At 38.0% G+C, this 17,521-nt stretch overlaps 1 protein-coding gene across 1 annotated transcript in view; it reads left to right on the plus strand.

Annotated features, from left to right (window-relative positions):
• LOC114459753 (leucine-rich repeat and immunoglobulin-like domain-containing nogo receptor-interacting protein 3) overlaps positions 1–17,185 on the plus strand; it is a 37,847-nt gene extending 20,662 nt beyond the window's left edge. Inside the window, exons 2-4 of the mRNA XM_028441914.1 lie at positions 12,747–13,356; positions 13,796–14,539; positions 16,357–17,185. Coding sequence (XP_028297715.1) covers positions 12,802–13,356; positions 13,796–14,539; positions 16,357–16,926 — 1,869 coding nt within the window. The 5' untranslated portion in view covers positions 12,747–12,801 and the 3' untranslated portion in view covers positions 16,927–17,185. The remainder of the gene's footprint in view (positions 1–12,746; positions 13,357–13,795; positions 14,540–16,356) is intronic.
• Positions 17,186–17,521: the final 336 nt, after the last annotated feature.

Consider the following 17,521-nt stretch of genomic DNA (forward strand, 5'->3'; position numbering starts at 1 on the left):
ATCGTGGGAAATCCCATCAGCTTTAATATGAGTTTGAACGTCTTTGAAAGTGGGTTAAATTTGAATGTGTTGGACTCCCTGAGACGATGATGTGAAGGTAAATATGAGGAGGCTGTGGCTTTGAAAGGGAAAAATATGAACGTGAACTCATTATTGCATTAATGGGGATGTGACCGAATACCTTTACAGAAGCTTCACTTTGCAATGGAGTGGACACAGAGAAAATATTACTTAGTGTGTATTTTTGTAGTCGTTTTGTATATATTTTTGGTGTTACATTAATTTTATAGTCATTTTTGTAATTTTTTTTTGCCATTTTGTGTTTTTTTTGTTGTTCTTTTGTGCATTTTGCTGACTTTCTGTGTTTTTGTTTGTTTGTAGTATTTGGTGTCATTTTGTGTATTTTTTTTGTTGAAACTGACAACAAAAATATACAAAATCACTCCAGAAACACACAAAACGACAACCAAAACATGACATCTAATAGAATTTAGTCATTTTGAATATTTTTGTATTTTTGTATTTTTATGTTTTTGTTTTCATTTCTTGTATTTACTGTTATTTTGTGTATTTTTCTTGTCCAGTGTACGAAACTGACAACACAAATACACAAAATGACTTCAAAACCATACAAAAATTAGACAAACATGCAAAACGCAACAAAAATGCACAAAAATTAGACCAAAAACTACAGGATAAAAACAGAAATACACAAAATAACATAAACACACAAAATTCACTCCAAAAACACACAAGACGTCAAATAATACATACAAAATGACTCCAAAAATAAATAAAACAACATCGAGCAGAATGAAGTGGTTGTGCACATAGAGTGACAGTAGCGTCTGGACAAGCCCTCTCCTCTGATTGGTTGAGCTCTACGATGCCCAGCGTGTCTTGCTTCATGTTCCACTGCATTCATCTGATTGACCTTCGCCTCATCCGTTCATAGAATACTGATCTGTTTGATATATGTCTATGCTACTAACGTGTTTGATCACTTCTCAGCATGAGAAATGTCATGTGTGAGCGTCTGCTGTATTACACACAGTTCATGAATGTTGATCATGTGACCCTCAGATCAGACACTTTGTGGCCCCGCCCCCTGTGATAAGCGTTATCCATGTGTCTGATCTATGTGTGAGAGTCTGCAGCTCTTTTCCAGCTCAGAGGCCCAGCTTTAGTGATAATGGTGTGGCTGTAAACTAATCTGCTCCTCTTTTAGCCTGGCATGCTAACAATGCTAATAATGAGGTTTATGACGATGCCGTGACCCTCTGACATGCAGAGAGTCATGTGACCTGCGTGTCATAATGTGATGTAATGTGAAAGATGTGGTCCAATGAGAATGAAGCTGTGGATACGATGAGTCCACATGTTGTTGGACACAGAAACAGATTGAACGAGACGGGCTTTCAGCACGTTCTAATATCTGTGTGTGCGTGTGCACGTGCGTGTGTCAGACGGAGAGAGAAGCAGGTCACAGCCCTGCAGGGTGTGTGTGAATCTTCAGAAACAGCAGAACTAATTAAAACGTCCCCGTGTGACACTAAGCTGTGTGTTCACTAAAGCTCACACAGGAAGTGATGTAGGAGATCTGTCTAACCCTGACCTCTGACCTTCCTCCATAATTACACAGCAAAACACTGAGCGTACATCCAACGTGTTTCATCCTCTCATCAGGAACGTGAAGCATTCATGCATTTTGTTGTCATTTTGTATATTTTTTCTTGCATTTTGTATGTTTTTGTTGTCATTTTGTATGTTTTATTTGACGTCTTGTGTTTTTCTGACGTCATTTTTGTGTATTTCTGTTTTTATCCTGTACATTTTGTGATTTTTGTCATGTTGAGTTATTGGTCTAATTTTTGTTGTTGCTATTTTGCATATTTTTCTCACATTATGTATGTTTTTGGGGGGTTAGGATACGTTTTTGTATGGTTTTGGAGTCATTTTGTATATTTGTGTTGTCAGTTTCATACACTGGACAAGAAAAATACACAAAATGACCATAAATACAAGAATCCAGAGTAAATGATTCTCTGTCAAAAGACGCAATTCGAGGACAAACTTTTTCTGATTTGATTTAAAAAGCTTAGAACAGGTCCTGAGGCCACATGTGTGATGCTCAGTCTGCAAACTATGAAAAAGAAATAAGAAATATGAAAAAGAAATGAGAAAAAGAAATAAGAAGAAAAGAAACAAGAAATTAGAAAAAATAAATATGAATAAGAAATGGGAAAAAGAAAGACAGAAAGAATAAGAAAAAGGGAAAATTAAACACGAATTAAGATGAAGAAATAAGGAATAAGAATAAAAAGTATGAATAAGAAAATAAAATAAGAATAATAAATCACAATAAAAATGACGTAAAAACACTTTTAGCATAGCATCCGTCTACAGGACTCCACATCCCACAATGCAATGTACCAAACTTTACTTTTATCTGATCAAAATAAACAGTCGTCTCCAGCAGCTTTAATTTAACACTAAAATGTATTTATTTTAAAGCTTGTAGAGCAGAATACGTTTGAAGTAATTCTGATGAAAAAAGACAGAATTATTGACAATGAGATCTTTTCCCAACAATCTGTTTTTTTCTCTTTGTGCGATTTATTCTCTCGTGAGTTAAAATAATCAACAGATGGAACACGTTTGTAGAATTTCAGAGGATAAAAAACATCATTTAAACTATTGATGATGAGCTCCTGGTTTATTCTTTGGTTTTAGTCTTTCGTTGTGAATTTATCACAACTGTCAATAGTGGACCAGCTTCAGCTGTCACATTACAGTGTGTGTGTGTGTGTGTTCATCTATTTTGGTTGCTCAGGGGATTTGACACAAAGGCTGCTGTGAAACATGAGACGTTTAAACTATTTATCGACTAATGTGTGTGTCCATAAATACTTAGAGCCAATTTTAATTTTTACAATTTCAGTTATCGCTGTAACAAGAGATCATCATCATCATCATCATCATCTCAATGGACGGGTGGACGCTTTAGACCTTACAGGGACAGACACACACACACACACAGACTGACTGTATGTGTGTGAGAGACACTCTTTAAATCACACACCTCATCAAAACACACAAAACTGCATCAAAACCACACAAAAATGCAACAGAATACACAGGATGACAAAATTATCTACAAAACACACAAAAATGCAACTAAATAAACAGGATGAGTCAAAAAATGCAAAAAACATCAACAAAAACACACAAATAGACTGCAGAAACACAGGAAATGACAACAAAACAAAAATGGCAGGAAAATATACCCAAAAAAAACCAAAATCAAACCCTTTATTGTTTCCTGTGGTAACGCTCAGATTTGACGTGAATGTTGATCATGTGATAGGATGTCACTCTTCCTAAAAGTTCCCTTCAAAATGAAAGCACACAATTCTTTAATTTAACTTATTTTATGTTGAGAGTTTAAAAGTTGACAATAAACTCACATGAATATTTAAGTGAATATTTTCATCACATCGACCTGATGTAAATTCACTTTGACTTTCCTGCTCCAGCGAAAACTAAATCAGCTGCAAAAACATTTTGAAATTTATCCAACAACAGTTTAAATATTGTTTAGAGCTGGATGTACATGCTCAGCGCCCTGCTGGGAGACACACACACACACACACACACACGCACACATGAAATGACCTTTCAGTCTGTTCCACTTCACTTAGTGTAGCCTAACGGCTCCTGTCTGAATCACATGCACATCACCCACAATCCTTTGCACAGTTATTCTGTGCACATGCAGACAGTTATACAGTAGGTGATGTTACTAGACGTCACAATAAAAAAAATACATAAATATAAATGATAAAAGGGTGTTGAAATGTCCTGAAGCGAAAGGATCCTGATATGGTTTCATCACAATATTTGATATTTATTACCATTCTACAGATTGTTGTGATTTTAATTTCTTTATCCAAAAACAAAAGTCTAACCATGCACTTGTAGGAAAAAAAAAATCAATGTGAGATGTTTTAACTTTCTTTCCTAATAAAATAATGTCTATTCGTCTGTTCTAACAATAAAATAAAGAAACAAAAATCAATATCAGGCTTTAAAAATAATATTGACATTAATATAATATCCAAACTTTTACCTTTTGAAGGAAGAGATACTACATTTTGATGATCTATTCAGTGTTTTTCAAATGGGGGTACGTGTACCCCTAAGCAGGCAAATGGCGGCCCGGGGGCAACATGCGGGCCCTCGGTTTAATTTTGTGCGGCTGCAAAAATACACTAAATTATTCAAATAACATACAAAATATTATTATTAATATTAAATGACAACAAAAATACACAAATTTACTCCAAAATTCAGAAGACAGCTGACATAGATTACAGAGGAATAAACAAAACTAAAACAAAAATGACTCCAGGAACACAGAAAATGACTCATAAGATACAATACAATAAACAAAACACAGAATGACAAAAAATATATATATATACAAAGCGAGGCAGGAGATGATTGGAAATAATAAAAACTATGAAAATAAATCTATTCAGGAGGCACTAAGATCTCTTATTTAGAGTTATATTATTTAAAATGTGTGTTAACACTCTTTCATTCCATTATTGTGCTCTGTAGTTGTTTTTTCACAGTATTCTGAGCAAAATATAATGTTATGTAATTATATAGTTATTATAAAGTGACCAATTGTGATAACAATTGATGGTTTTTTAAGAATCTGTTATTTAATATTGTGAATGACATTGATTTTTTGAACACAATAAAAGCACAAATGTGTGACGTGTGAACACTGCAGGGTTGTGCGTTGATGCTGCTTCACGTCAAAGGTTTGAAGGTCAGAAAAACGTCCTCTGTCGACTTCAGTCAGTCACTGGTTCACTGACTCACACACCTCACACAACAAAGAGGAAACACACACTGTCAGTGACTGACGACTTTAACCACAAACATGGGTCACATGATCAACATTCACATCAGCATTAGAATAATGACCAATCAGAATTATTATTTTTTCTGTTATTGTGTGCGCTTTTGTTGTTGTTCAGTGCGTTGCTGGGGAGTCATTTTGTATATTTGTATATTTTTTCTTTTTATTATTATTATTATTATTATTATTATGTTTTTTTTTTGTTTATTTTGATGTCATTATATATTTTTGTGTGTTACAATCTATTATGTGTTTTTTTATTGTTGTTTTGTGTGTACCTTTTGCATTTTGTGTAACATGTTTTTCATTTATGTATTTTTCACTCAAGTGTAACTGATGTTGTTAGAGTCATTTTTCTGTCATTGTGTGTTTTTCATAGTTGTTGTAAATGTGTTTGTGGTTTTGTGTGTTTTTGTTTTCTTAACGTGTGCTTGTGAAGGTTTTTTTTGTAGTTTTGTGGTCATTTTGTATATTTTTCTTTCATTATGCAACTTTTTTTGTTGTTTATGTGTATTTGTGTTTTGATTTTGTGTGTTTTTCCTGTCATTTTGTAGGTTAGGGTTAGGGTTAATGGGGCTAATTTTGTGGGTGAGGGCCACATGTGGCCCCTGGTCAGTCAGTTGTTGTCATAAATGTTTTCTCAGAGTGAGCGCTGCATTGTGTTGTTTGTCTTTTTTATTCTATCGTAATCATTATTGGTATTTTATTCTGCTCTGAGTGCAGTTTCACAGCGTGTGTTCCCGTCTTTCTTTTTCCTCTCTGGGCTTTTCCTGCAGTTCTTCTTCCTAATTATACTTTAAAGCCACTTTTCTTTTGTTATCAAGGGTTCAAACCAGGCCATGGTTCTTGTTATTTTTTTTGCCTCTCAGACGTTAAAGCAGGAAACGGTTCAAACCCTCACAGGGTTTTCACTTTCACAATAATTGAATTGGATTTCTCAGACTTTGTTGAAGTTTGGCGTCCCCTCGGAGCGCTCCCTGTGGAACCGACAGGATGTTGTTGATTTTGTTTTCTTGTTATTCTCTTCATCTCCTCATTTTATTTGGGTTGTAGTTAATTTTGTTACTTTCTTTGTCAGTTATTTTATTCTTTATATGTTTATTGAAGTCTCCCTGTCTTATATGTGTGTGTGAGAGCAACTAAACTCCTTTCTGTGTTCACTCGGGTGTGCCTCATCTCCTGATTATCCTTCCTCACTATCGAAGCAGTGTTTGGAAGTGTGTGGTTGTGTCTGGAGGACTCTGGTTGGTTGGCTTTTTAGATTTTTAGTTAGCGCTTTGTAATCTATTTTGTACTTTGTTTTTATGGTTTATTTTGATTTTGAAATTAAATTTAAAATGGACTTAAGAGCATTAGAAATGTTGTTTTTCAGTGGAAACAAAGTTAATTTGCACAGTGTGAAAATTTATGAAAAAAAAGTTCATACCAAGGAATACAAGACAGAGGCAAACACAAGGAAACAATTAAACAAACACACACTGAGATCACGTCAGATTTGATGTGCAGACATTAGCTACACTTGCTAATGCTAACTTTATCCCATCTGTTTTACAGTGAAAAATATGGTGGAAATGTGTGATTTTGACCCAAAACATGTCGATGAGTGTTTAGTCCGTATTTCTGTTTCAAAAGGCAAAGTCTGACATTTCGCCTCATGTTACTTCAGGATTTGTGCAATAATTTATATTACTGTCTCTCTGAACACACGTTTATGAAGTTTTTGTGTATTTTTGTGGTGATTTTTATCTTTATTCTCTCAATGGGCCTCATTTATCAACCGTTCGTACGTTTAGATCTGTGCTTATGACGGGCGTTCGACCATATTAATGCAAACAGGACCTCATTCATGCTTTTAAATGTAAATAGTTCCTCAAACTTTTCAAATCGTTTATTTATTTCAATGTGATGTATATTGCCTAAAGTGTGCGAACTGAGGCTGATATAAACGTCATATTACCATGTGTCACCAGGATCTCTGTTTTGAAGTTGTCCACAGTCGCAGCGCACACAGGGGGGCAGACGTCACCTGCTCAGTAGCTGATCCTCTTCCACAGAGCGTTTAAATGAGCTCCTTTAAGTCCAGTTTTCACGCGTTCAAAAAGCACATCTTTGTTTTGTTCCACCTCAGATGTGAAGATGATGATTTTAATCTTGGATAAGTTTATTTTGTTTTTTGACCTCAGTGGGCGGTAAATGAGGGCCATTGTGTGTAAATGTGAGATATTTTCCTTTTATTCAGTGTCAGATTGTACTTTTGCTGGACTGTGTTTAAAATAAGATCAAATAAAAATAATTAAAGTTAATAATAATATTAACAATATTTTCATTTCAGGGAATAAATTCCCTATTTTCAGACCAATTTAAATGATCGCGGAAAATTAGAGGCCCTAAAAAGACAAGACTCGTGAAAATTTTCCAATTGTACCGTGTTTGCTCGACATGTTAGTGCCTTCATTTGTTCGCTGTCCTTTCCCTGACCCCGGGACGTGTTAGGAAGCCACCCAGACGCGTCCTTTCAGAGGCTTAAAAAGTGAAGATGTCACGAGGCACAATATTTAAACTCACATTGTCTTAGAAAACGCAGCGACTGTCAGCTTTCCTTTGCCAACAATCAAATCTAAAAGCTCTGCTGACAGCTGCTCTTACACACAAGCTAATTTGTCATTTTTTGAGTGTGTGTGTGTGTGCGTGTGTGCGTGTGTGTGTGTGTGTGAGATGCTGGATAAAGAAAGTATTCAGAGGAAGATCCACGCTCTGTTGGTCAAGTAGAAAAGCTTCAGTCTACATCCATGACCCATATGTGACAATGCAACACAGACACACACACACACCAAAAATAACCACAACTCTATTTATGTATCCCTTGTGGTGACTTAAAGCTGCTGGAGATGATCATTTTTTTTAATCAGATAAAGACATTGTGAGACCTTATATATGCTATATTCACACTGCAGGTTTTAAAGGGATCCTCCACTGTTTTTACAAGTTTGGTCTAAAATCTTTTAAATTTATTTATTAGTAGATTTATGTCTAACAATTTATGCACCATATTAATTTAATAGGTTTTTTAAAAAATGGGACTACTTTACAGTTCTAGAGCCTGTGTTCCACCATCTTGAAATCACGTGAATGATGATGTCACACGGCCCCACTGCCTGTAAACATCCCATTGTTTTCTATTAGAGTGAAGCATTCAGCCTGATTTTTAGATCATTTAGCAGGAAAACTAGTAAAAGTTAAAGACGCCGATTAAAACCTCTTTTGTTTACAGAAAAGGATAAAAACAGTTGTGACTTGAAAGAAAATCTCTGACCGCTGGGGGCGACTCTGAGGTTTGGTAGAATGCGAATAAGATCCAAATAATAACCAATCTGAGCATTAACTGTTTCTTTGTTGTTTTTTGTATATTTTTGTAGTTCTTTGTATATTTTTTGGCCATTGTGTGTTTTTGTTGTCATCTTAAGTGTTTTTGTATTATTTCTATGTTATTTTTGGAGTCATTTTGTATACATTTTTGTGTGTTTTGTTTGTTTTATAGTCAATTTGTGTATTTCTTATCTGTTGTTCATTTGGATATTTTTCATAATGATATTGCGTTTTTGTTGTCGTTTTGTATTTTTTTTCTGTTATTTGTTGTGTTTTTGAGATGATATGTGGGTCTTCTTGTGATTTTTGTGTATTTTTTGCACATATTTGTGTGTTTCGATCTCTTTCCATTGCATTGCATTGTGGGATGTGGAGTCCTGTAGATGGATGAATAGAAGTGTTTTTACTGAAAGTTGCAGCAGATCAAGGGAGAATGTTGAATGTTTGTTTTGAGCAGCTTCCTGTGCTGACTCTGTATCACACTCACCTGTCTCAAACATCTGGAGCCTTAAACATCTGGCCCTGATGCTGGCTGGATGTTTGGATGCTGATGTTCTTCACATCTGTTCACTGGGTCATAGATCTACAGGAGGCTATTTTTATGTCTTTACAGACACACACACACACACACACACACACACACACACACACACACACACACACACACACACACACACACACACACACACAGACACACACACACACACACACACACACACACTTTTTTCCGTTTTGGAACTCGCCCCCATCTGCTGCCTCCACGTCTGACAGATGATCGTGTCCTGTGTGTGTGTGTGTGTGTGTGTGTGTGTGTGTGTGTGTGTGTGTGTGTGTGTGTGTGTGTGTGTGTGTGTGGGTGGGTGTGCGTGTGCGTGTGCGTGTGCGTGTGCGTGTGCGTGTGCGTGTGCGTGTGTGTGTGTGTGTGTGTTTGAGGAACCTTGTCTTCCTTCACTCTGTCATCTCTGTGATTCATGCGTTGACTCGGTCACTGACCCGTAGAATCATCTTCTACAGGGAGTTTAGATGCTAAGTCCATCCATCACTGTGACAGAGAGCCACACACACACACACACACACACACACACAAGGGGGCTCAGATTTTTTCATAAAAATCTAAAATAAACCATTTCATATGAAATAAAATAAAATTTAATTTACTTCATGTTTTAACTCAAAGGTTCACCGACGCCATTGATGAACAACTTTTGTCACAGGGGGCGGAGCCACAAACATGTGATTTTATTTGATCTGAGGGTCACATGATGAACATTCATGCCAGAAGTAGAATAATGACCAATCAGAGCATCAACACAGGAAACAACCAAGTCATTTTGAGTCATTTTGTGAATGTTGGCTGTTTAATATTTTTCTCTCATTTCATGTGTTTTTGTTCACATTTTTCATATTTTTCTATCATTTTGTATATAATTTTGAAGTCATTCTTGAGTATTTTTATTGTCATTTTATACAGTATATTTTTGTCTTTTATGTGTTTTTATGTATTTTAATTGATGTCTTGTGTGCTATTGGGGTAATTTTGTGTATTTTTTGTAGTTGTTTTAAATATTTTTTCTGTATTATTTATTATGGGCCTCCTGATTTGATATTGATATTGGATAATGATCCGATATAAAGCACACAAAAAAAGAGTATCTAATTGTATCGACTTGCATCTAAAATCTCTGATATAATATATTTTGTTTTTATTTATGTTTATGTGATTGTTTATTTTTCAGTGTCTTCTAATTTTATTTCATTTCTTTTTTTTCAATAATAGAGCATCTTGTGTTTATTGTTAAAATTGGTTATTAATAAACGGGTGAGTTTTTCCTCAAAAATTGTAGGATTCATGCTGAAATCAAGTCTCAATATCAGTATCGTATGGGGACACTTCTAATATTGTGTATTATAGTCGTTTTGTGTTATTGTATAGATTTTGTGTGTGTTTTTTGTCATTTTGCGTTTTCTTTTCCTGTGTATTTACTTTGGGGGCAGAAAAAAGTTGACACTGCTTTTTAGGATGACATTAAAATCAATGAAAGTATGTTATTGTGTTAATAAATACACGAGTTGTGAGCACTTCCTGGCTTTTATTCTTGTTGTTTTGTATGTATTAGAGTCCATTTGTGTATTTATGTTGTCATTTTGGATATTTTTCCTCTTATTTTCAGTGTTTTTGGAGCCAATTTATTGTTTTTGTGTTTTAGGAGTCATTTCTAAGGATTTGTGTTGGCATTTTGTATTTTTGTTTTTATTTTTTCCTGTTATTTCTTTGTGTTTTGTTGTTTATTGTGTGTTGTTGGAGTCAATATGTGGGTTTACTTGTGATTATGGAGTCATTTTTGTATATTTTTTATACATGTCTTCGTGTGTGTTTTTCAAGAACACAACATATTTTTCTGTCGATTCGTGTGTTATTTTGGTGAGCGCACAAAAATAGACAATGGGCCGCCAGTTGTCCATGCATGTGTGGTCTAATTTATTATTTACTTTTGTTCCAAAATGACATTTTATTTCAGATTAAAGTAGTGAAAATGCCATTGACGGCAGCTTGTTGAGATCCTCCATATATATGTCATTTGCATCAACATGTGACACAATTTCATTATTTATAGCAAGAAACACCAGAACTAACAAGTGTTTTGTTAAATAAACTCCAAATGGTGAAATGGTGTGTTTTATTCTTTGTTCTCTTCACAGTACAACAACAGTAATTAGATTTTGAGTGTGTTTCTTCCTACACAGGAAGTGATGAGGATATCACTCTCTTTCCTCATCAAACCTGTGAATATCCTCATACAACCTGGCTGAAAATGCAATTAAATTACAGGTCAAACATATCGTGATCTTTGTTGAAAGCTATGCGTGGAAGAGCACACAAGTGCACGAGCAATTGTCAGAACACCAGTGATTCATCCCATTTTCACATAAAAAGATCCAAAGTTATAATTAGTTAAATCAGAGTTAACTGAGGAAAACACAAAATGACAGAGGAATGTACTAAATGAAGACAAAAACACACAAAATGGCCACATTTACACGTAAAAGGCCTTCAGTAACACAAAACTATAATAAAAATACACAAAATAATAACAAGAATACACAAAATGACTCCAAAAACCAAAGAAGTTACTTCAATAAAAAAACTCGTAAAAAAAAAATACACATGACTAAAAAACATACAAAATTGCAACAAATGTGACTCCGATAACATAATAATGAAATGTACAAGAATATAAAACAACAACCAATACATTAAAACTCTTTGCTTTCTGTGTTAATGCTCAGATTGTTTATTATTCTAAATGTTGACATGACACGCACACACACACGCACACACACACTGTCTAAACAGAGCAGACAGTTAAAATGATTTCTCTGCTCCCAGCGTTTTCCTGCTTCTCTGAAGCTTTTAGTGAATCAGTGAAAATAGAAATGAAGTGAAACATGCGTGAGCTGCTGCTCTAATGCTGCTGTCTCACTCACTCTGATAATATTGTCTCTTAATATGCTCTAAATCTCTCCTTTTTACTGTGATATTTAAACTACGAGAAGCATGGATCATTTACAGCTTTGAGCTTGTAATTCAACTAATCTTTTTACCTCTTTTTTAACATCTCTCAACCTTCATCTGTTCATCATGACACACCATACACACAATAACAGTTACATTTCAGTCTTTTTGACAGGTATATGACGAGTATTCCTCATGTATAACACACAAGGCGACCACAAAAATACACAAAATTACTCCACACAGAAAAAAAAATACACAATGACAACAAAAACACAGAAAATGACTCCAAATATACACAGGAAAGGACAAAAAGTGAAAAGATGACAATAGAAATGTGCAAAAGTAACAAAAAATATAGAAAAAGACAACAATCACACACAAAACAGCAACAAAAACATACAAAATTACAGAAAAACCCATGAAAATTACTGCAAAATATTTATTATTATTATTATTATTATTATTATTATTATTATTATTATTATTATTATTATTATTATTGTTATTATTATTATTATTATTATTATTATTATTTTCATTACTATAAAAAAATTTACTAAACAACATGAAAAACACACAAAACAACAATAATGCACAAAATTACTCCACTCCAGACGACCTCAAGACAAAAATACACAAGACAACCACAATATTACACCAAAAACACACAGGGTGACAACAAAAAACTTAAAACATAACTACAAAAATATGCAAAAGTAACAAATAAATGTAGAAAACGACAACAATCACACACAAAACAGCAACAAAAACATACAAAATTACAGAAAAACCCATGAAACTCTTTGTTGTTTCCTCTGATGCTCTGATGATGAATGTTGATCATGTGACCCTCAGATCTGTTCGCTGTGAGTCAATGTTGTTGTTGTGATACGTTAGCGCCCTAGCTAACTCTTCTTCTCTGTCTTCCAGGGTTCTGGTGCGCTGACCCTGCCCGGAGCAGGTGGGGCGTCAGGAGACCAGGGCCATGACCTGCTGCTCCGGCCCTGGTGGACGTGGCTTAGTGCCGTGGCCGGCAGTGTGGCGAAGGCTCCTGGCCGCGTTGCTGATCGGCCTGATCACCCTATCGCTGCCTGGGAGCAGCCAGGCCTGCCCGCCGCGCTGCGAGTGCTCCGCCCAGCTCCGGTCGGTGTCCTGCCAGCGACGGAGGCTCACCAACATCCCAGAGGGCATCCCCACGGAGACCCGCCTCCTGGACCTGAGCAAGAACCGCCTCCGCTGGGTGCAGTCCGGGGACCTGGCGCCCTACCCGCGGCTGGAGGAAGTGGACCTGAATGAGAACCTGATTGCTACGTTGGAGCCCAACGCCTTCTCTACGCTGCATCATCTCAAAGTGCTGAAGCTCAGAGGAAACCAGCTGAAACTGGTTCCACTGGGTGCCTTCGCCAAGCTGGGGAACCTCACCAGTCTGGACCTGAGCGGGAACAAGATGGTGATCCTACTGGACTACACCTTCCAGGACCTGAGGAGTCTGAAACATCTGGAAGTTGGAGACAACGACCTGGTTTACATAGCCCACAAGGTAAAAGAATCTGGTCTCTACTTTTATATGGAGAAATGTGAAAAATATGTTCTATCTCCATGATATAGATCTATGAACAATATTGTTTGATTTCAATTAAACGGCAAGACTTTTCTAAGTGACTTTTAATTTAAATGTAGTTAAACAAACGGAATTCAACTTAGATTGGTAACTAACAGAAAAAATCGCTCTGGAATTCTCCTGTTTGATCCGCTCTAGACTTGGTTTGTGCATTAAGAGCAAACGACTCCTAGAGCATTTTAAATGGTCTAGAGTTCATTGGTGGGAATGCAACCGAAGTCATTCAAAAGTCTCCAGTCGTTCCAAAATGCTCCATCGTGGCTGATGCTGCTAATGTGCAAATGTTGGGTTTTTCATCATTTATGGCGAGGGTGTTGAGATGTATCATAAGGTTCCTCCCTGTCATCTCCATCCTCAGGCTTTTTCAGGGCTGCTTGGTCTGGAGGATCTCACGATCCAACGCTGCAACTTGACTTCAATCTCGGGCCAGACGCTGTCCTACCTCCGCAGCCTGGCCACGCTTCGTCTCCACCACCTCGGCATCACTGCCCTGGAGGACCAGAACTTCCGCAAGCTCTCTAACTTGCGTGTTCTGGACATTGACCACTGGCCGTTCCTGGAGTACATTTCCCCTCTGAGTTTTCAAGGCCTGGACCTCCACCGGCTTTCCATCACCAACACAAACATCACCTCAGTCCCCTCGGCGTCCTTCAAGAACCAGGTGCACCTCACGCACCTGAACCTGTCCTACAATCCCATCACCACTCTAGAGCCGTGGGCCTTTAAGGACCTGCTGAGGTTGAAGGAGCTCATCATGGTCCGAACGGGGTTGACCACGGTGGAGCCTCATGCCTTCGGAGGCCTGCGACAGATCCGGGTGCTCAACTTCTCATCCAACGTCCTGCAGACTCTGGAGGAAGGTTCCTTCCACTCTGTGAACAGCCTGGAGACCCTCAGAGTGGACGGGAACCCACTGATGTGCGACTGCCGTCTGTTGTGGATCCTGCAGAGACGCAAGACCCTCAACTTTGACGGCAGAGTGCCAGTGTGTGCGGGGCCGGTGGAGGTGCAGGGCGTCAGCCTGAGCGCCTTCACCGACTCTGCCCTCTTTGACCACTTCACGTGTCAGAAACCCAAGATACGCAACCGCAAGCTGCAGCAGGTAATGCAACACATTAGTTCACAACAGTAACCCTGACAAAAAATATTAAGGAACATGCAAAAATGTTCTCTTGAACTTCAAATTAACTTTTTTATTTTTGCCTTCAAAAGTCCATACAACACAACTTTAATAGAAGAAAATAGGCAGAAAAAAAAACAAAAAACTATTGATCTAACTTTACCTATTTTTGGTGGGACGAGATCTCAGAATCAGAATCAGAATCAGAAAGGTTTTATTTGTCAAGTACAGTTTTTAAACAGCACAGGAATTTGACTTGGTAGTTGGGCGGAACAAAAAACAAAACACAAAACCAGCAACAATGATAATAATGATGATAAATAAAGGATAAGGGATAAATCAAGGATAGACAAAGAATAAAGAATAAATATATATATATAATTATATACCCTCATGACTAGGGCTGTAGTCATGAGGCTAGTGGCAGAGGGAAAAAACTGTTTATGTGTCTGGAGGTTCAGGTCCTGATGGACTCAAACCTCCTTCCAGGGGGGAGAGATTGAAACAGTTTGTGTCCGGGGTGGGGCGGTCAGCTACAATCTCTCCTGCATGCCTCAGAGCCCTGGAGGTGTACAGGTCCTGGAGGGAGGGCAGATTTCCGCCGATGTTCTTCCTTGCAGAGTGGATGATACGCTGCAGTCTAACCTTGTCCTTGGCCTTAGCTGCAGCGTACCAGATGGTGATAGAGGAGCACAGGATGGACTGGATGATGGAGCCGTAGATATTAAAACATCTCGACATGTATCGTCGGTGGGTTTGTGGTATCTCTCGGAGGTCGGCTGTGTTGATTTTCCTTCAGATTCCGAAATGCCAACTCACTCTACCCTCAATTGTTGTTGTTGTTCTTCTTCTTCTAGTAGACTCGATGCAGCAGAGGCATGTTGCTGCCTCCACAAGTTAACAAAGGAGCCACCATAGACCATAAACGGTCTATGGTGGATGTTTTTGAAGGATGTCATATATTGGCTCTGCTTCTAGTTTCAGTTTCAGTTTCAGTGTCACTTAAAGTTTATACACTTTTGAAAGAAAAAGTCTAATTCATTTTATTTTATTATTGTTTTTTATGTTTAGTTCAATAAATTATATTCAAAAAATAAAATACATATATATAATCTATGAATTTGATAATAAAAATAGATAAAAATAAATAAATAAAAAATTTGGCTTTTATTTAAGGTTTTATTTATTCAGAACTTTTTTCAGGAAATGAACTTTGATCTCCTGAGAACTTGACAGTTCTTCTCCAGAGACGATCAGGCCAAGGGGGTGTGGCCAACCTGACAGAACTGTCAACTTGGCCATGTCCAGAAAGAACTTATCAGGACATATCAAAGTGATCAGCAGACACCTCTGAGGAAGACTGACAGTGGACAGTGGAAATGTGTCAAGACCTGGAGATTTCCTAAAAAAAGTTGTCTGAATATAAGAAAACCTTAACATATTATGAATGAAGACAAAATGAACTTGCTGGAATAAAATATTTTTTTTGTTTTTTTGTCCTCATCAAAATAAAATATTGAATCTATCTCGTAACTTATCTTATTGTGTACTCGATGTTTGGTGCCACCCCTATTACGGCATAGAATTGAAAGTGTAAAGGGAAAAGGAACAATGTTAATTCTTGGATAAGAAAAAAAAAGTTAGTGTTTGCAGATCTTTGCTTTCCTTAATTACAATTTCTCAATTGTAAAGCTCCTTCCTTCCATTAATATTAATAAATAATTTTCCATCAACTTTACTTTCCTCCCACCCTTCATGTATGAGCCTGTGTTCTCCCCACTGATCTGATTATCTTGTAGGTGGTCGCTCGTGAAGGCCAGCCTGTGAATTTCCTGTGCCGAGCGGAGGGTGAGCCGGCACCCGCCATTATCTGGATCTCCCCTCAGCGCCGACGAATCACGGCCAAGAGTTCCGGCCGCGTCACCGTCCTCCCGAGCGGCACCCTGGAAATCCGCTATGCCCAACTCACCGACAGTGGCACGTACATCTGCATTGCCAGCAACGCCGGCGGCAACGACACCTACTTTGCCACGCTGACGGTGCGCAGCCAACCGCTGGACGCCGCCTCCGCCTTCTTCCTCAACCGCTCCCTGTACGGCGGCGAGTTCTTCAATGACACAAACATGAACAACACGCGCGTTTTCCTCAAGTTCACCTTGGACCTGACCACCATCCTGGTGTCCACAGCCATGGGTTGCATCACCTTCCTGGGCGTGGTGCTCTTCTGCTTCCTGCTGCTGTTTGTGTGGAGTCGCGGTCGTGGCCAGCGCAGGAACAACTTCACGGTGGAGTACTCCTTCCGCAAGTCCGAGCCCGTCACCGGGAGCTCATCGGGAGGGACCAGGAAGTTCAACATGAAAATGATATGAAACAACGCAGCCAGGGGTCCTTCGGGGGAGGCATGAGCACGTCCCACAAACGTGTTTGACGCACGCAAACGCACACTGCCACAGACTCACAAAGAAGCAAAAGGTTCGCAATTCTGAGTGAACTGTTGAATTAGAAACGTTCAATTTACATAAAGTAGAAGACGCTGATGCTGTGCGATATAATGATATATATCGTAGCGCGATAAAAAACATCTACCGTACAATATGACCCTCCATTGTTTATATCGCAAATTTAATGTGTGGTCTTATTTTGGTGCGACAAAGATGCAGAAAATAGATACTGTGGTATATGCGGAGGTGAAACACTGCTTTTTTGGACCAGATTGAGTCCCCCGGAGCATCTGGAATCACAATTCGTCAGGTTACAAACTGTGTCACTATAACCAATATGACTCTTCCAAGCAAAATAGCTACTATAGTAGCCACAGCTGTTCTGGGGCAGACTGACGCAAGCGAGGCTGCCATAGTGGGCCAATGGCCCATCCAACCACCACCAACACTCACTCACACACTACATTCATACTAGGCAATGTAGGTGAAGTGTCTTGCCCAAGAACACAATGACAGACACCTG

The sequence above is a fragment of the Gouania willdenowi genome, unplaced genomic scaffold (genome assembly GCF_900634775.1).
Source record: "Gouania willdenowi unplaced genomic scaffold, fGouWil2.1 scaffold_340_arrow_ctg1, whole genome shotgun sequence".
Taxonomy (NCBI): Eukaryota; Metazoa; Chordata; class Actinopteri; order Blenniiformes; family Gobiesocidae; genus Gouania; species Gouania willdenowi.